Genomic DNA, 21199 nt, shown 5'->3' with positions numbered 1-21199 from the left:
ATTTTACTTTAAGGAGTAACCTGCATCATGCTCCTGAGGCAAATGAGCCGTTGTCAAATTTTGTCCAAAATACTCAATATAATTACTGAGAAATTTAACTAATAAATTAATTAGAATTGAAGTTAACAAACCTCTGTGTTTTTACAGGAAGGAGTCCTTTTCTTTCTGGTCCTGTTATTTGTATACTTTTATTTTAGATCTTTTTTTTCATCTTCTTAGGTCAAGAGGATTTGGTTAGGCAGTCTGAGATGAGGCTTCTGAACCGAACACCTGAGCAGGAGCGCCCTCGGATCTTGCCTCCAGACCAGCGTCCTCCCGAGCCACCAGAGCCTCCACCACTCACTGATGAAGACCTTGATTATCGGACAGAGAATCAGCATTTGCCTATAAGTAACTCTTCGGGAGCAGACCCTCACGCAGGAGTGAAAGCAGCTCTTCTGCAGCTGCTGGCTCAGCATCAAGCTCAGGCGACAACGGAGGAGCCAGTACAAACCAGTGTGGATTATCAGGCTAGAGACTCCTATGTAACAGGCCCAGACTACAAGGATAACTTCGGCTCATCGTCCTTCTCTTCTGCCTGTTACAGCACTAGCGATGGAATAGGAAGCGGATCATCAGGAGTATTAGAAAGGAGGAGTTTCCTTGGAAACTCAGATATTCAGTCTTTGGATAACTACAGTACTGCTTCATCTCACTCTGGTGCTGCCCCTCCTCCATCAGCCTTTCCAGAATCCTTTCCCAGCTCAGTAACTGGTTATGGAGACATTTACCTCAATGCTGGCCCCATGCTGTTCAGTGGAGATAAAGACCATAGGTTTGAATATAGCCACGGCCCAATCCCAGTTTTGGGGAGCAGCAGTGATGCTTCCACAGGGCCAGAGAGTGCACACTCTTTGCCCACAAAGATGCACAACTATAGCTATGGAAGTAATTTACAGGAAAATCCCACTGGCATCAGCCACATGCATGGACAGACTTGGACTTCTCCTGCCCAAGGACCTGGCTATTCCCAAGGATACAGGGGACACATTAGCACCTCTGCAGTGAGAGGGCGAGGCAGAGGATTACCATATTGAGTATCTGTTTTTCCTCAGGCACATCATTTTTATCTGGAAAAACTTCTCTTTCTCCCCTAGCTGCAATTTAAAGCAGCAATTCAACAGACTTGAATAATGTTAATTCAACAGCTTTATTTTTATGTGGAAAAGGATCTTGCATACAGTAGAAAAAAATCTAAAAATGCTTACAACTCATGCTGTCTAAAAACTAGATGACTTGATTGTACATGTTCACAAACTAGTTCTGACTTTTATTTTGTATTTTGGCAGTTTTAAGTGGATGCTAAATTTAGGGACATCAGCTTTTTATGGCACTCTTTCAGATCTTCTGAACTATGCACATTTGTGCTTTTTTTGTAAGTTTGGACCAACTTTTATGTAAAAAGAATGAAATTTTACAACAATCAAAGCAGGGCACTGATTTATTTGGTATTTTTCTTTTTACAGAACTACTTTTAGTCAAAGGTCACTGTCAGTCTTTGCACTGCTTTCAGTGTTATTGTGGAAGGTGTACTTCGTGCTCATTTCGGATAATAAAACACAACCTTTCTCTTGATGCAAAATTTTATAAATATTTGGTCAACTTTTTTTTCAAGAGAAAAACAAAAGGGTGTTCTGGTAAAATGTTCTCTCCATCTCCCACGCTTGTTTATATAAAAACTGTTTTACTTGAATGGTAAGTGCCTTAACATGTAAGCTTAAGGTGTGCAAAAATTTGGAAGTACTTCATAGGTCGCTGTGAACATAATGCCTAAACCTAGGTAATTAAAAAGAGAATTCAGATAATAATAAGAAACTCAAGCAGGTCATAATCTTGTGGTGTTTACTTCACATGGGCCAGTTACTTAGAGACCTGATTTTACCTAGATGAAATTGTAATTTCCAAATTGAACTTCATGAGAAAAGTTGAAAGTGAGGAGAAGAATGAAGAGTGTAGTTTTTCCTCAGCTCCCTATTGGAGTTGTATTAAGTGTTTTAGTTCCTCTGCCAAATGAACTATACTTTATATGTCCTTACCAAGTGATGAAATAGTTTTTTTTCTTTTAAATGTCAACAGCAGTAATTTCTTTGTGTGAAAAGCTGACACTGTTTGTCTTTTTACCCCAAGTACTGCATTGTAGGAAGTAACCAAAGGAAAAATGACCAGTATTTAAAGCAATGACAAAATGTCTGACACTAGTTGTAATTCGCTGTAAACTTGTGATTGTGCCAATTAATTGATTTTATATCTGCTATCCACAGAATATTTTAATATTGGAATTGAGTGTCTCGGAACAACTAGGATTATTATAGTTAAAACTCTTACCAAGAGCCACTCCTCATACTAATTACAATTTCCAGCATGTTTTTTTTTTTTGTTGTTGTTTCCTCTGACAACAAGTAGTCTCTCCTGCAGAGAGGAGGTATGGTTATGTTTTGGCTGTACGTAAAAGAATGTCTTGAAGCCCATATTGGAAACAATTTTCCAACTGATTATCCAGTTGACAAATCGGTACCTTATGTAACTGAGTGTTTAAAAACTACTTTTTGAAAAGTAAAATTTTTACTTACACTATTACAAATGTCTTGTCAATGACTTTTTGGATTTTCAGAATAGAAGCCAAAGCTGTTGGTTTTTAGTTTTAATTTAAAATCCTGACTCATGTATGGCTAATTCCCACACTGTAGAGCATGGGGAAATTCTCTTCGCTAACTCTGTCTAGTGTTTGAGGATCTGGCAGATGAGGAATGGAGAGAATCCTGCTGCTTACCCTGTCCCCAAGTCTGGCAGTTGCCTTCACTAGACACAGAAAATGCTGCCATCTGAAAATAAAAGTGGTCAGGTCAAAAACAAATACCTACAACCTGAATAGCCTGTGCTTAAGAAAGGCAAAAGCTTCATGGGAATGACAGTGCACAGAACCATTTTTTTTCCTTGAGTAAAGACATCCCCATAGCATTTTTCTGCTAGTAAAATTTTAAAGACAGAAACTATTGGTCTTATTTCGATACAGACAGTGAGCTAAGGCTTTTTGTTTACTAATCTTTAAAAACACCAGACCCACAAATATACACACAGATTTCTTGTTTTGGGTATTTTTTTTTCCTAGAATCAAGCTTTCAAAGCTTATATGCACTTAGTTTCACTAAAGATGTGCAGTCTGAGGTTACCCACCTGCACTTGAGGTGTAACTGCTGGCAGTTGTTGGCTAAAAACACAGGTAAGTTCAAATGGAAAATAGATCTCAGAGAACTAAATTAATTGACTCCCAATACAAAAATACAAGGAGGAAGCTGTGTCTCCTACCTTCCCTTTTGGACATAAATTTTCAAGTCATTTAGTTAGCTTCATTCAATGTAGAGAAGTCAGTTCCCTCTGCATCTATAGATGAGTGTGCAGTTTGTTTATGGGCTGGCAGCACTTTCAGACATTGTTCTGCCAGAATGGACCTCAGTCTTTGGCCATGGGAAAAAAAAAAAAAACCCCAACAGCCCCAGCACAAGTGAAGAGAGAGGAGGTACAAAAAGCTTCCAGATGAATCAGAAACAAAACTCTGGCATACTGTAGCAGATGAATACTGTACAATGATGTTTCTCCAGCTTAAGGATTATTGCCTGTGACTTTGAACACTATATTTGCCTGGTACAACAGTGTTGGGATAATTTAGAGAAAGTTAATGTATTTCTATATGTGATAACTCTGAAGAGATTGTCTTTTCTGCAATCCAGGGAATCTTCTTGGCTCTTCTGCTGACACCCTTCCTCCTGGGCTGGTGCAGGTGTGGAGCTCTGCCCTTGAGGCTGTGGCTGGAGGATTGGTGCCTGCAGTCACTCTCACCTGGCCTGGAGCTGTGTCTGAGCAGGATAGCAGCTAGGGAACTGCCTGGATCTAAGGACAGTAGGTCCACATTAATTTGTACCGGACCTGTGTATTACCTGTCAACTTTTCTTTTGAATTAAATCACATGATGAGGTGCTTATGGCAGCATTTTACCCTTATGCGTGAACTCCACTCAGCAGAGCCTGTACTAGTCTGGCATTTTACATCATGTGGCTCTTGCATTTTTGATGCAGTAGTAGACATTCTGAAAGCAGCGTTCTTTTTCTGTGGAGACGTGGCTTTTATTACTTTCTCCCTCATTCCTTTGGGTTTATGTTTTCTGTGCTGCAATTCCCAAGTGAGCTATAGAGACCTGGATACCACATTGAGAAGTAAGTGTTATGTGTTTGCATTTCTAAATAAATGTAGTGAAATACTGTAATAATGGACTATCAAATAGCAAGTACTTCATTATTTATATTAAGTCGTCTTTAGTCATACCAAGAGGAGGAAAGTGAACATGACTGAACTGCTTATGACCATGACTTAAAACACTTAAGACTATTATAATGCTTAAATTCAGCCAAAGGAAAATGAAACCGCTTTTGTGGATCTCTACTTGTCATTATCCTGAACAGAATGAGCAATACTAGGGGAAGAGGTATAAAAATACATGTGTCCTTAAATGCTATTTTAATTTTTTGGTAAAATAATTTTAAAATGGCAAATTTCTATATTTCCTCATGTTTTCATAAAATGTGGTTTCTCTTAAATTTTCTCCATCTCACAGTAGTGTCAGGTGCTTTCTAGAAGCAGAGACAGTAAGTGCCACGTTTAAGTTCTTAGGGTTTTGAGCACTTTTCTCCTTTTGCTTTCAGTTTTGGTGAAGTTTACAGTTGGATGAGTTCAGTTTTTACCACACAATTATCTTCTAAAGTACTGAAGTAACACAGGATACCTCTTGTCTGCAGGCAAATTAGGTCTTGGACCGTAAATTCTGTTTCCGAGAGAGAAAAATGTCAGACATACTACTTGCATTCTTCTTTTCATTAATAAAACATGCAAGTGTTTTACATACAACATTTCTCCAGTCTGTTCTGTTATAGTGTTTTTTACATGAGGAAATTTTGGCTATTACCCTTCTTGAGAGTTTCGGGATGTTCTGTGTTTGCAGAGTGTGTCATGAAATTAAGGAATCACCAGAAAATTTATTTGAATTCTATATTTAAAAATAAAATTACCTTGGGTTGACTTAAAATCAAATTAACTTGCTTATCAGGGTGAAGAAACTTTATTGCAGGAGTTATTTCGAGACAACTTAATTTAAAATAAATTGTTATGCTTCAGCTTGCTTACTCTTTGTTATTTTAAGCCATTTGTATATAAAATGTATTGTGCGGCCTGTAAATAAAATACATGAAAATTGAAGTATTTCCTTGTTTTCCCTCTCTGATTGTCAAATGGCATTCAAAAGAATATTGGGTTAAACTGAGAATGTTTTCAGTGTATTGAAATTCTCCAAGTTATTAGTAAAACCCATTTACTGCTCCTGTTTCAAAGGAGCTCCGCAGGGACTGGCACTGTGAGCCTTTGCTGGCAGTGTGGATGATGTGGGAGCAAAGGTGCAGCAGAGCATCCCTTCAAGCACTGATGGTGCCCCAAGAGTAGGCAGAGTGCTGGGGTGTGGGTATGGGACAGGAGCTTTGGCAGTGCTCAGAAGCTGCTGCTTCAGCACCTGTCAGCTGCTCAGGATGGTGGGCGATAGACAACATGACATTTTTTCTTTGCAGTGTCTAAGCAGAGGTGCAGTTAATATTCTCCACTGCTGTCTCTTTTGAAAGAATGCTGTGCATGTTAGAAGCAATGGGAAATCAAACCCAAAGAGCCTGGTATTTTCAGTGTCTAGTGAGACACTGTAAACTGAGCCTGGCTTAAGCAACTGCGCTTTGAATACCTGAGGCTTTTGTTGCTTTTTTCCTACTGTATTAGTTATCTAATGAAGACTTTTGAATCGTTTGGCAAGTGTTATACTTCCATCCAAAAATATGGCACTTGCTGTTATCTTCAGTTCTCTTAAACTTGAGGTTGGGCAGAGTGCTGCTTCATCACTTACTGATAAAGTCAATAGATAAGCAGTGAAAATGCAGTTGGAAGTTACAGAGGCCAGCAGCACTTATGCAGGTGTCGTTTGACATTAGGCTGACAAGATGTGTAGCTGCAGCCCAAAACACCTCACTCTGGAAACCATATTTTGGTGATAGCTACAGTTAAAGCCTGACCTTCAGTTCTGGCGACAAGCTCAGGCTGTATTTCACAGGGTGTTGACTTGCATGTAGCAGATCTGGCAGTTGTGTGTAACCTATTATAGTTGTCTACTCAGTTTTTCTCATGAAAGCTGCTATTGCAACTCAAGAAAGTTGTGACAAAGTTGGCTCTGGTTTATGTTGGAGCATGAACCTGAAATGGTTTGAGAATGGTGCGACATCTCTGTCTTTGAGCTCTTACTGCCAGATGGGTAGCCAGCTGTGCAATAAGGGACCAGTAATAATTCCAGTGGGATCTGCATGTCAGTCGATATCCTCAGCTGCAAGTAAAATAGCATCAAATGAAAGAGGAGATGCACAAGTAACTGCAGAACAGCCTGTATCAACATAGATTAAGGAATGGGTCTATGAAATTGGTGGCAAGAGAGGAAACCAGTCCTCTTGCCAACACCATGAATTATTGCCTGCTAGCTTTAAAGAACGATGCAGTTTTGCAGGAATTTCTTTTAAATTACCTGAACCATGATTAGGTTGCTTCTGTTTTTAAGGAATGCCTATAAAACCTGACAGGCCATCTGGATGAACAGGATTAGAGCTACTAAGCTCCCCCACCACGTGGAAGAAAATGAAAGAGCACTTTGCAGTTGCAGTGAACACGGGCAGAGAACTTCATTTGACAAATAGGTTAACTGTTGCTTTTCCCAGTCAGCTGCATTCATTTTGATGGAGCTTGAGGGTTTTGCTTTTAAAGTTGTTTACTTGTTATGGCTGCTTATTTTTGGCTTTTTTAATTGCCTATGGAGAGAAGGCATAGTCAAAAGAACTTTGAACCTTATGGTAATGTTTTCTTTTACTTAATAATAGCAGCCCTCACCGATAGGTAATACTTGGATCACTTCACACAGCCCGGCTTCAATTTTTCTTCAGCAGTTCCTCTGGAGGCACTGTGGGTATACTATTGATATGGCAAATTCTCATAACATGGTGAATATACCTTTAATAGGACTTTTTGCAAAGGGAGTTTGTGAAGATTTTTTTTTAATTATTAGGAAATACATTGTAGAGGAGACATAGCTGGTTACAAAGGGGAATACTCGAGGGTAAGTGTTACAGAAACCAGCCTTGTACTCACAAGCAGAACTAACAGCTGTGTGCTGCCCTTAAGGTAACTTGGGGGAATGAGTGGCTAGTATTTGACTTCTGCAGATGTCTCTCTGCTGCACTCCCTCCTGCATGCTAGGCTGTGGAATTAGTTTCTAGAGGACATAGCTGGAAGCAAGTGTTTAATGCACAGCAATGTTTAAAATAGGTGCCTTTTTTGTTTCCTCCTTTAAGTTCTTTTCAGAGCTGTTTTACAAATGTGTAAAGCATGTCAGCAGGTTCCACACTGGGGAACAGCACACTCTCTACAGCCTTTCGAGGATCTTGGTTTTGCCCATGTGGCTGTGGCCAGGAAGCACTGATGTCTGCTTGCCCTGCCTTTGGGAGCCTCTCTGAGCATCAATGCCCTAAGAGCTGCCAGTGTCACTTTCTCTCCTTGCTCTGTCTCCAGGTCACCCTGAGACAGGAATGGGCTGCACAGAGAACTAAACAGAAGCCTGACTTTAGGAGGTGATTTTCCCTGAACAAGGAGTAAGGAAGAGCTCATTACTTACTTATTTTCATTCTCCTTCATCCTTACCAATTGCAAAAAGGATCTACAGGAATGGTTTCAAAGTAAGACCTGGTTTGGTGGTGGGTTTTTTTTGTTTGTTTGTTTTTGAAATTTTCTGGTTTTCTTTACTGGTATTGCCCTTCAGAGAGTGTTTGGATGTCAGAAACTACCTGCAAATCAATGTAGGATTGAAAAATTAGGACTTCTGCTTTGCAGCTAACCCAGTACCAAAAAATACATGGAAGTCACAGAAGAGGAGCAGGCCATTCCCAGCCTTCCTACACTAGAGCTAAACTTAAAACACATCCCTGCACTGGAAAACAAAGGATGATGTGCACAGCAGACAAAAACAGCAGCCAAAGTTATCCATATGAAGTCCTGTAACCTTTCCTGCCCCACAAATACTCTTGAAAACTCATGTCATCCCTGTGCTGGAATCCTTGCCCGCAGGACAAAGAAGGCAGTGGACCTTCTGACTGCACAGGCACTTTCTGGCTTTCTTTGCAGAACAAAGATTAATTGTGAGCATTTTTAAATCCCATTTTTTCTAAAAATTGTTTGTGATGGGGAGGGGGTAGGGAATGGACTGAGAACTATGAAATGAACAGGAATCTATTAATGCTGTATATGAGGAGTAGTAAATAATAGTTTAAAACCTACCTGCAGATGGTTTGGCAATTCCACATCATCAAATGTATTGCTCTAAACCTGGCAGATTTTAGAAGCTATATACATTTTTCTCCCCAGACTGCTTCTTGTTATGGATTACAGGTCCTGCTGTGAGACTTCCAAGCAAGCACATATGGTTACACAAGACAGTGAAACAAGACATGCAAGTAGTATTAATAATTTTTATTTGCAAACCATACTTGCCATGACAATGCTGCCTTTTGGGGATAATGATAAAACAGCCAACAAATTCAAGAGAACTTTGCAGACCTGTTTTGTCAGAAATTTAACCCTGTTTCAGCTTTTAGCATCAGGTGAATTGGAGATGACCTTCTCTTTCAACTTCTCTCCTGGGAAGCTCCAGTTCACTTTGGGTTTGGATATTTCTTGCTAGTCTCAACTGTTAGAATGCAAATTGTTTCTTCATATTCAGGGAAACATTCTGCATGCTTTATTTAAGTGCCTGTCATTTGTTGCTACCCTGCAACCTCTTCCATTGTTTTTTTTTTCTTTTTCCCTTCCCTCTCTTTTTCATTCCTCAGTCCTGTATTAAGATTTCAGCATTATGGAGCTTTTGTATTGTAAAAACTATTACACAATGCCCTTCCTTATGCGAAGCGGTAAATCAAAGCACTGAATAAGTATTTCCATCAAATAGTATTGGATTGTTTGAGATGCAGTCCCAATATGAGGCTTCTTCCTGTCTTGACTAAAGTATGTTTCTGTCTAAATATTTAATCCATATGACATATTTGTGGTGGCAAGAGCAGAAGGGGAGTAAGGAGCATCCAACAGAAGGGAATATGGCCACTGTGGTCCATAATATAATAAGGAAGCAGGTAGTTTAAATTTAGGTGAAATCATCAATTTTCTACAAAGAATCTGGAAGAAAAATGCTATGAGAATGAGAGGGATCAGTTATATTGAGGAAATAAAAATGTTTAAAACCTCCTTCTGACAACATAAGAGGCTGCAGCTAAAAGGAAGAAGTCAGGATTCAAATGCAGAATAGAAAGAAGATCAAATACAGATTCTTCACTGATACTCAATATGAGGGAATCTATGTTTAGTGTTTTAAGTGTGATGGATATTTAAAACAGCTCCTGCTATAGGAAAGGGTGATAACTGACCAAGTTTCTACACAATGCAGAGATAACAGCTTAACAAGACAATACCAACATGAAAAAAGCAAAAGCACTTGCTTTGCTGTGCAGAGTGTTTAACAGGACACAGGCTCCACCCTTTCCAAAAAACTACCATTTGCTTGTGTCATGCCTTGGCAAGTCATGTAACTCAGCTGAAGGATTTCGCAGGGCAGGACAGAGAACACATCCACAGCAGCATTATTATATTCATCAGCACATAACCAGACCCAACAAATGGGATTAGATTTCTTATTGGTGGGATGCTCCAAAGTGCACAGGGGAAGCTGGCAGCTCCTACTGTACTTCAGAGCAGTTCTAAAACTGTGCCTAAATGGGAAGGCAAAAACTGCCCCAAGTTGTCATTAAGCACTCTGTAGGTAGTCATAAAAAGCAAGAACTCAGGTTTGTAACATTTATACACCCTGTGTTTTGCAAAACATCATTACATCATGTGAAGTATTACATATTGCTGGAATAGAAATTCAGCATCTGCAGCTTGACCACTACCAGAAATGCCATTAACATTTTTAGACTTGATTTTCTGTAGCTTTTAAAAAATAAAATGCATGAAAAGACTTAAAATTATGGTGACAGTTCTGTGCTTTAGCAAGTGATGATGTCACTTAAAGCTCCTGTCCAAAAAGAGTCCCCAGCCAAAAAGCCTTTCACAACCTGAAGCTTCAACTCTGGAAATCAATTTGTGGATTATTTTTCTGTTCCGAGGCATAGAAAGTTTATTACAATACGTTTTATAATACTGTCACAATTGCTTTCTGACACATTAATCTGAAAAGCTGAACCTCAGGAGACTGAGAGAGCAGGTGCTGCATCACATTAAGTATCAATCAGTTATGAAGATACTGGTCATTAAAAAAAAAAAAGGTCTTGTTAAATCAATGCCTAGTGAGCTAAAGACTGGCTTGCTCCATGATAATTGCTTGACAATCTTCCCCTGGAAGGGGCTATGCTTCTGATTACAGCATAAATAATTTCCATATGCAGTGAAATTCAATAGAGTAAATATTCCTTTTCTAAGGAGATTGTGACCTCCATTGCTATGGTATTGTGAATAAAAACTTAAAAACTATTATCTTAGGTTGCAATTGTTCCTGATGTCATTGCAGATTTTAGTTCAGACTAAGCATGAAAACCAGAATCCCTGTTAACTTCAGCAGGGATTTCTATTTAATTCTCCAATGTCAGAATTTCCCTTTTAAATAATGTTGGGGGTTTTTAACAAAACCACCTTCCATTTAAAAAATTATGTATAATTTGGTATACATATTTTGGCCATGGAAGACTCTCTCCTGGAAAGCTGTGAAGCACACGAGCATGCAGGTTATCAAAGAAATAATGGAAATTCTCATCTATTCAAAGTCCTTGAATGCTTATTCTTTTCTTAAGAGAATGTTTCTGAGTACATATTTATTCTCTACAGTAGATTTGAAAGGTGCTTGAGAAAATTAAGGAGTTCTTTCCAGAGCTCTATCAGAATTTGGAACATTTAATGAACAGTTATAGCAGAGAGTGAGAGAGATTCTCACAGAATTAAACAGCTACCACATATCATTGCCATGTGTTGGAAAGCATGGCTGATTTTCTATGGGCATCCCTCCTCCTAGGAACACAATGCATTTGAAACTTGATCTGAAAATGTTATTGATTACGGAATGCAATAGAGAGGGCAGAAAACACCAGGTTCTCTTCTGCCACGAAACAATAATAAGGCTTAAGCAAGACATCTCCTCTTGCTATTCATTCCTTTTCCCATATGCAAAATGTTGGACTAATAACGTTATCCCCTCTGAAGACTGATTTGATGCTTAATGAAATACAAATAATATGTTGGTTTAACTTTATATTAAAAGCAATGTTTACATCTGTAAGGTGAATTTCTGTTTAGGAGGATGTAGGGATTAAAGCTCTTTCTACAACTGTGAATCACTGTTCTCCTATTTACTCAGGTCTTCCACACTTGGCTGTCTGGAGTAACAGAGCAGCAAAGTAATTAAAAGATGAGCCCTGATTTCTAAATCACATATAAAGAGGTTGTTTGTATCTCCAAAGAGAAGCACAAGAGATGGAGAGACTTTCACTAAAATACCAGACTTTGCCTAGAAAACTTTTTTTTTTAAGACAGCAACTTTGGTTTAATGGTTTTCTTACTAATAAACTTACTGTACTTCACAATTTCCTTTACACACCTTAGGTATATATAGAAGTTTTGTCCACTTTCTATATGAAAAATAAATTTGGTTTGATACTATTTTCAGACAGAATGAATTGTACTATTAACTTCAAAGTTTAACAAAACTCATAGCCAGAAGGTTAATGAAATATGTATGAGCCCCTTCAGTTCATCTGCCTTTTTACTGGATAAAGGCATGGAGGGCTGGTGGCTGAAAGTGGCCTGGTCTGGAACTCCCTCGGGGATTCTTTCTATTCTTATGAATTCAAAATAAGGATGAAGTGACAGCGAGCAGATGTCTGTGTTTACATGACCCCAGAACAGACCTCTCCGGAGAGGAGAAGGAAATTCCAAGAAAAAGCTGTGAATTGTTTTAACTCTTTCTGCCTGGGATACCACAAAGGCAAATCTTTAAATATTAAGTGTCCTTGATGTGGTTTAAACAAAACTGGTGGTTTTATGTGGGAGTTGCCAGGTGAGGTTCAGACATTACATTGTGCAGGATTTCACAGGATTTAATTCTTTCTACCACCAACTGATGGACAGTGAGATTTGGGATATGACCAAAATATATGTAGCATTTCTTAGTAAAAAGTGTATTTTACTTACAGCTTTAGTTTATCGATACTGAAAAGGTCTGTATCCCATACCTCTTCACAATGAGAATCATCCAAGTTATTAATTTCATGCACTCTTTGGGACTCAATATGTATAGATACTACTTGGAACTTTAAAATCAATTTTTCTTTACCATTTTGAAAGATACTTAAAACTTGCAACCAGTAAAAAGAATTAATAATAAACAAAATTCAACAGGAACTCAGGACAAAAATAATGAAGCAGGAGTGAAAACTGCAGGCAGAAAAAGTAGCAGACATGTTACAGATTGAAGTACCTTTGTAAAATGCTTTGCAACTGGTGTTGCTGCAAAAACATTATTATAAAAAAGATCATCACAGCAGCTCCCATTCTAAGACTCACTGTTGGAAAAGCTCACTGGAATTAACTTTCTCGTTCCAGCCATCAGCAAACTTAGTTTGAAACACATTTCAAAATACTCAATCTTAATCTGTATGATTTGAAAACACTTATATTTGCTTTGTCACAACTAGGGGAACAGTGATAGTTCAGAATTGAAAAATCTCCTTCTGATACCCATAGCTCTGAATCATAAATTAAATGTTTATTTTATAATAAATCAATACATTTAGAATAAAAGAAAATTTGTGGATGGCTTAAGTCACAAAAGAATGGAAGTCTATTAAGAGAGTTCAACTGAATCTGGTTCAACTGAATTGTCCACCACAGAAAGAATATTGGGATTTACTTGTGGAAAGTGACTCCAGAGAAAATGCAGGCCACAATGTTGTGGAGCCTGTGAAGAAACAAAGTGAGGGAATGAATGCAGGTCTTACCTTTCTTCAGCCTTCTTCTACCCTTTTGTGTCCCTTATGGGGACACTTTTAACATGTTCTGGACTCTTGCCCATGTTCTGTACTGATGCTTTGTGATATTACAAATGACTGAGAACGATTCGTGCAAATGGTGGGTTTTGAAGATGCAGACCCTTTCACCGCATTGTCTCCACGCCTGGAGGTGCTGGAGGGGCAAGCTGGCTGAATTGATGATCCTTGCCAGGCCTGAGACTGGATTATTTATTTTGGGATGCTTACATAGAAATAGACTAGTTGCTGTTAAAGCCATATGCTTTGACTGGATGTGTTTCTGCTGTTTTTCTCTGATATATTATACAGTTAGAATGACACCAGAACCTTGCTTTTCCTTCTGCTCATTGAAAGGTTTCAAGACTGAAAGCAGTTGCTCTGTAGCAGATCTTCAGGCTGTTCAAAAGGGTCTAAGTAGAATTTAGCACTAAAGTGCTGGACTGAAGTTGAACTATCTTTTCAAACTGGCAGTAAATGATTAAATATATTAAATAGGAAAGGTCCCTAGGCAGACAACCTTTTTATTTCTGCTGCCCACCAAACTCACTTCTCTCAAAAATGCGTATCTGCTTTCTTGTCATTCATGGATTTAAAAACAGTAATATATCCTGTGGTTGCTGGAGCAAGAATACCTGATTTTATGCTTTCATGGGGTAGTTTTCCTCCATCCAACTTGGTGTACTGTCAATGAGGCTACCCTTAGTGGAAATGTAAGTATTTAAGAGGTGGTTGTGTTGGGAAGCTACCAGAAAGAACTAGGATCAATGCAACACTTTTCCATACCTTCTTCTTACACACTTTTTCTGTTGTCTTTTTAGTGTGACTACCTGTTTATTATTGCTAAATTTGCAATGTTTAGCACAGATGTGAACACCATTTGTCTGCATGTTCAGTAGTGGCTTTTTTTAAATCTGAAGCGTGGTCACTATGGCAAGGTCATGCCTGTGTTGTACAGTTCTCACTGCACATGTGACAACAAAGTCCACCACTCAACCAATGCAGGCTCATTCAGATGAGTCAGCAGGGATCTGTGTGACTTTATTTGTTGCCATAATTCTGTCATCTCCAGCAATGTAAACAGGACCTGTAGGGGCTGAATGTGCTGGGTGGTTGAATGACACCAATTCCATCAAACCCTTCAGCAGAGCCCTGAAGGGTGGAGTGAGCCTATGCCAATGGAAAGGGTAGAGAAGATATGCTTATTTCCATGGAAAACCAAGGCAGAGGAGCCTTAACTTATGGCTGCTGTATGGACAATATTGAAAAAAAAACAAAACAACAATGGGGTGGGGGGAAAGGAAGAGACAATAGAAAACTCTCTGGAGAGGAAAAATTAGGGTAAACCTGCCTAAGTTATTTCTCTGGATAGAGTTGGGTGGGGTTATGTGTGTTAAAGAAAAACACTTTTGGTAGGTCCCTTTAAACTGTTTGTTTGAAATATGACGTTCACAAAGCCTTGTGGATATGTTTAATAATGTACTAGAATCTACTTTGCAAGCTGTAAGACCATAGAAATTTGGTTGGTGTGTACTGGGATGATCTAATAGCAGAAACTAAACTGGGCTGTTACCAGTAGTACATTCACAAAGTACACAGAATAACTATTTCTTCCTCATGTCACAGCAGTGAGGATGACAGGCTACAGGACAGCCAACGTATAAAACATGCAGCAATTGTTGTAAGAGGAAATGAAATACTGTCAGAAAATGCAACGAGATGCAACAGGTACCTTGAAAACATGGATTCAAAGGTTCTTCGCACAAGCTTTCCACGTGCTTGGTATTTTATTTTAGACACTATTCTAAGGACAGGAATGCTGCTGGTAGTGCAAGCTGTCTTCAGTTCCAACAGAGACGAAATTTGGCTGCTCATTCATTTGTAAACAGTTACCACTGTTTCTTAACTTGTTGCCCATAGTGTGCAAACAGCTTTCCAACATGTGGAAATTAACAACCCAGTAATTTTCCTTACTGTAATTTAATTGCCATAGGAATCAGGAGGCTATCAAAAATTTACAGACAAGGGAAACAGCCTTAGGAAAGTGCAATGCCAAGTAATTAATAATTTCTCAGTGCCTTCTTATAGTTATTTACTCAAGTTGTACTCTTGGACCATTTGCACATGTTAATTCTCCCTTTTATCTTTGTTAGCATCCCTGAGATTTTCAAATCCTGTTTTTTCTTAGCTTAAAAAAAAAAGGCAAAGAAACTAAACTTTGAAGACAAGTGATGAAGACAGTCTCTTCTGCAAACTCAGTTGTAGGAATAGCAACATTAACATCCAACATCTGTTAAGGGAATATAGCTCAAAACCTTCTTTTACATTAACCTAAAAATCTTCATAAAGCCACAGGAGGTGGTGGTTTGATTTAAGAATACTGCAATTGCTACTTACAATCCAATTATTGATGATACTACTCCCAAGCTGGCAATCAGTGCTTTTTAAAGCTCATGTCAGCCCTGTTATTTGTACTTTATGCTGTGCAATCATCCACAGAAGCTGTCAATTGATTCCTCTTCCCTTGTTTTAACAGCAGCTCTGTGATGCTTGAAAAGATAATCATTTGCCATCAGTGTGAAAGAAGTTTTGTTCTTCCCTTTACTGGTACACTAACAATTCCATCAACATCATGTTCAGCAGCTTGAATTCATAGGAATTTCCTCATGCATACGACAAGGATTTGAACCAATTGACTCTACCAATTGACTCTAACTACCTTGAATACACAGCAATTAAGACTGTGGCAAAATACATATGGATACCAGGTTTAAGTTCAGTTTAATAAAGCATCAAAGAGCATGGTTACTGCTACAGAGAAGTAGGGTAGCACATACAGACTTTTGGTGCAGATTATAATAGCATGACTGTCAGCAGCATTAAAAATTTCATTCTGGAACTGTACTGGTATGACCCCTTTTAGCTGCAGGAGATACATTCTTGTATACAAATGTTTACATGACTAGTTCAGAACAATAATATGCAACAGCCATAGATGAGTAAAAAACAGCAGTGGCATTCACCTGTGATTTTACTGCAGAAGATGCTGATGGAATTTAAAATCCAGGATGTGCACTAACCAACCCCCCTGATGTGGTCTGAACTCCATATAAAGCTGGTGAAGCAAAATGGATTACTATTTGTCTCAAAACAGCTCCTGGAATGGCCAAAGTCTAGGGGTAACCTCTAGGACAGGAAGGATGGCCACACACCAAGCATCTGCCCAGCTGTCCCTAGCCCAGGAGGCCAAGGTTTCTTAGTATCATCAAGGAAACAATGGGGATAAGAAAAAGCCTTTTTTGCCAGATCTAAAATAGTTTAAAGGGAAGGCCTAGATTTGAGATCTAACATTCAAGAGTTATTAATTTTGTAAAAGAAAATTCAGAAGTCCAGCTTGAAAAATTATTGTTAAATTCTAAGTCAGCAAAATCACATTTAAGTGAAAATGGCAGAGAATTAAACTGAAACAGTTTGTGCCTTTTGAGACATACAAGAAGTTACTCCAGGCAAAAAAAAAAAAGATTGTGAATTAATGACTGAATGCTGAAACTGCATTACTGTTGAGCATAAACACAACTTGATTTCTTTCATTTCTTGTGCTGTAAAAAGTTGTTTGAACCATCTCAAATGACAAAAAAGTTTATCTAGTTCCCTATGTCAATTGGTATGCAAGTTTCTGAACGCTTGAGATATGAAAATCATTACATGATTCTTCACCCATCAGTGTAGGCAATTCTCCCTTTCCTCTGCCAGTTCCAAGATAGAAGGAAGGCAAGCACCAAGATTTGGAGAAAAGAGAACAGTCTTTACTCTTGAGAATTTTGGAAAATATTCTAAGAATGAGTTTAATTCACTGCAAGACAGTAAAGTATAAAATCCCATATTTGAATTCAGAGCAGTTGCTAGGCAGAGGAATGAACTGCAGTGCTGGTAAAAAGCACTGATGGATAAATGGATGACAGAATTTTCAAACTGTAACATCAGATACTTACATATCCCAGTTGCATGAGCAAATCCTATGACTTCAATGAAATTACTCAGAAGCACAGCTTGAAAACCAAACACACTATAAAAAAATCTTTTCTTTAGAAGGAAGGTGAACAGCTACTTGTAGAATTTCCATATAATTCATTTTTCAAATGCTCCCCACTTTGATTTCTACTGAAATAATTTATATAAAGAGCACATAAAGATGTCCTTAACAAGACAAGCAACCTGACTTCAAAAGCAGTTATCCAATCTGCTAACCAGACACATTTTACCTGGTAAGTGTTCCCAGCTTTGACATTAGGAAAGTGCCACATCTCAATGCATTAATTCAAATTCTAAAGAGGAGGAGTTTAACATTTTAATTTAAATTTTAATATGCTAAATTATTTAGCAGTATCAATGTGTGTACTGAGTGCCACAGAAGAATGAATATTCCATATTATAAAGCTGGAATGAAAACCCAAACCTGAAGTTTGAACTATTATAGTGCACATCCTGAGGTTACTACCCACCCAGTGTATTGCTGCATTACGCATGTTCTCAGCTGATTTATTTTCTTGTTACTGTTAATGTAGTAGTGATGCAGTTCAATTTTAAACACAGGAGCAAAGAGCAACAAGTGAATTAAATTTTTACTGGAAGAGTTAGTAATGAATTACACTTTACAAAAACTGAAGAGAAAGTCAAATGGACTTGACAGACAAACACAAAGAGAACAAAACAGAATGGTAAAGTGTATGAACCCAAACTTCTGAAAAAGAAGCTAACTTACCTTCAAATCTATGAAGCCTGTTGAAGAAAGAGCAATCCCCATATATTCAGAGCAATCCCTTCATTAAAAAGACATAAGCACTATTTTGTTTCACAGCCTCATGAAAAAATGATGTATTTTGTGCTTTACATTTTATCTTCACGTGCTATTTCCAGAGTCATACCGGTATTAAGAAGTGGCTTCATTAACAAATGAGCTCTCCATCAGATGTTTGCCAAATGGTAAAAAGAAGAAAGAACTGGTGAGGAGGTATGTTCTTAAGCTTCATAGATATCATGGCAAAAATGGCAAAGCTTAAATTGACTTTAAGAACATTATATTTATAGTTCTGAACACGTGTTCATGCATTTTACAGCTCTTCAACAATGACATATTTAAATTTTACTGTAATTACAGAATTTCTCCCAGAAGCCAGAAAAGTGAATAATTTTCAAGTTTTTGGTGCTGATTCTTGACCAAATGACTGTAGCCTTTAGCAGTATGATGTACTTAAAATTGTTGAGTCATGTCCTGAAGTGCACTGAAGCAGCAATTTAATAGACGGCATTGTGGAAGGTCTGCATGGATTAAATAGTGTTTCATAGTTATTTCCTAAGTTCTCTTTCTGGAACATTTACTTTCACTGATGTCTGACACCTGGTTCAAGGAGTTATTACCAGAGGAGTCTGGCTTTGATGCCTGGCTCAACTGCAATGCCTAAGTGGAAAAATCCATCTTTGCAATGTGCAAGGGCAGCTCATACTTCTTACTGTGTAAGAAGTCCCACCTCTAACAGTCTCTTTTCTTTCAGAAATCCCTTTCCTTTCTCCCTTCCAAACCCAGACTCTTATCACATCTAACTGAGAACACATAATGAATTCACTCTCTTAAATAAAATCATACTTGTTTCTCCAAGATCACCAAATATTGCAAAAAATAAACTGCATTTTAATTACATGGGAAACGGCAATGAAACAGGACACTTGAATAAGCACACTACAACTTTTTTTTTTCTGTGAGCTTAAAATCACCTGACAATGTTTAAAAAACAAAAAAAGAAAGAAAACTTTACACTTCAATTTTCACAGTGATGTTTAACTTATGTATAAATTCTACAACTTGTCAAGTTGTCTCAGTTTAGCTGGTACCTATTACAAATTACAATACTGATAGCTGCCATTTAAGGCACCATTTTTGGATTCTGGGATGAAGATTTAACCATTCGTGATATCCAGCAGGCATTATGTTCTCAGTTCTTGAGGCAGCCTTTTTGGATATAATACTAAAATAATAGGGTGAACCGGGGGAAGACACAAGTGACATACTTTAGACTGTGGTCCTAAGAGTACAAGAGACTCAGCACATTTGAACACATTAACCTCCCCTTACAGTCTGAAGTTGTTCCTGAAGGCAGTACTAACCTAACACATCTTATGCTGAAACAGATAAAGAGTACAGTGGACTATTCTACCTCAGCAAAAGACAAGTTACTAAGAACAGTTTAATGGGATTTCCTGTGCTTTTCTACCTAACCGTGCCTCAGGACTACAAAAATATGTTTTGAGTACGTAAGAAGCTTAAAAGAACACATGCATTTTGAAAACTAAGCTAATGGTTTTATTTAACAAAGTTTTTCCACTCTGCCTTGGCTTAAAAGCCAAGATCAACAAACAAATAGTTCAATAACAAATTTATCTAAATTTATCTAACTACTGCAGACTTAACATGGCAAGTTAAAACAAGCCTGCAGCTGGAACTATGTCTTTTTTATTCTAGATTATGATATTTACTCCTGGATTTAAGCATGGATCTTCCATGTAAAGACAAGCTCTAAAAAAACCCAAAGCATTGCTTTCCTCTTCAGTATAAAAATATAGCATGTACACACACAAAACAATTCTCCTGGTAATGAAATATAAAATAATTGAAAAATATAAAATGCATTAAAAAAAGATGCTATGCATGTACTAACATCAACTGTGTAACAAAAACTGTCACTCATTCTGTACTATTCTAGCAGGTGGATCCAGAAAGAGTATTTGCATTTACTTAAGCTTTATGTTTTATGCATTCTCTTGACTTAAACTGTCAATGAACAGACTTGTTCCTATAATCCAGAAATTTCTAATATTGATCCATATATATATATTTTTTTTTTAAACACAAAAGCAAATAACTCCAGAATTAAGTTTGTGACTCAAGTTTGTTCAACAAATTAAACTTTCCAAAACCAATACATTTGTTTCCTGAGATGGCTATAAGTCATGTTTCAACTTCACATTACACTGCAATTAACAAAAATTATTATGCACAAAACCAGATGTTAACTACAGCATACAAGCACACTTACAGAAGTCACCTAATTTCAGTGTTGTGAATTACTGTGTTAATGTGTTCACCTTAACAAAACTCCTAAAATATTCTTTATACGTTACAAAACAAAGATTTACAAAACTTTATTTTATTTCCAAGTTATTTCAATCTAAAAATGTTGAAACATGAAAAATACCACTTCCTAAGAGACTTTACAACAGAAGGCTAACAATCTGGCATGGGAGAGGTAAGTATATGAAACCTGTTTTAACAGTCGCAAATCAGTCGCTGGTGATAAAAGAACACTTTGTTCTTCAGAGCTGGTAGGCACTTCCACATAGCCAAAAATGTAAGTTTTCCCACCACTCCTTTTGCCTCCCATACGTAAAAATATCCAATGCAATAAAAAAAAGGTAGGATAAAAGGGTGGACGTGATGAAATAAAAGTATTATCTAAGGTCTTGATTATTGTTCATCTTGTGTAAGTGTAAAGATTCTGTCCCAAAGTTTTCCTGACAAGATGGAATTATTTGGTCTTTAAAAGTGTTAGCTGAAATACCTCCCTTTTTTAGTAGTACATGTTGTTTGCTCACTGCTGTATTGCTGGTTTATGTCTGTAACAGACACTGGCTCTAGGCCAGCCCATGGGTCCTCAAGCATTGAAGGTCTGTAATAGTTTTCCACATCATTAGACACTCTTTTCTCTCTGCCATGCGCTGTACCAAATGGAGTAGATGTCCTGGGTGATCCCTTTGGAAGAAAACCATCAGGTAAAGAAACATTTAATAGTCTAATTCAAACTAAGAAAAAAAATGTAAAGAAAAAAAATTTAAATGTTTCCTTCTACTGTAGTAGAGCTCTGAAGCTGATTATTAATTGTAATTACTCACCTCACTTGCATCTTCCTCAGGAAATATTAACTTTA

General features: G+C 37.7%; 2 protein-coding genes across 13 annotated transcripts in view; one reads left to right on the top strand and one right to left on the bottom strand.

Moving 5' to 3' along the window:
• CDK13 (cyclin dependent kinase 13) overlaps positions 1–5286 on the top strand; it is a 47242-nt gene extending 41956 nt beyond the window's left edge. For 5 of the 6 annotated variants that reach the window (XM_064420195.1, XM_064420174.1, XM_064420186.1 and 2 more), the window contains exon 14: positions 220–5286. In XM_064420195.1, the coding sequence (XP_064276265.1) occupies positions 220–1076 (857 nt within the window). In that variant the 3' untranslated portion in view covers positions 1077–5286. The remainder of the gene's footprint in view (positions 1–219) is intronic. The other variant, XR_010362410.1, reaches the window with a different exon arrangement.
• MPLKIP (M-phase specific PLK1 interacting protein) overlaps positions 2358–21199 on the bottom strand; it is a 26995-nt gene continuing 8153 nt past the window's right edge. For all 7 annotated transcript variants that reach the window (XM_064420275.1, XM_064420284.1, XM_064420315.1 and 4 more), the window contains one exon: positions 2358–21024. In XM_064420275.1, coding sequence (XP_064276345.1) covers positions 20821–21024 — 204 coding nt within the window. In that variant the 3' untranslated portion in view covers positions 2358–20820. The remainder of the gene's footprint in view (positions 21025–21199) is intronic.

This window comes from Passer domesticus, chromosome 1 (assembly GCF_036417665.1).
Source record: "Passer domesticus isolate bPasDom1 chromosome 1, bPasDom1.hap1, whole genome shotgun sequence".
In the NCBI taxonomy this organism is placed as follows: domain Eukaryota; kingdom Metazoa; phylum Chordata; class Aves; order Passeriformes; family Passeridae; genus Passer; species Passer domesticus.
This window is presented reverse-complemented; position numbering and strand designations above follow the sequence as displayed.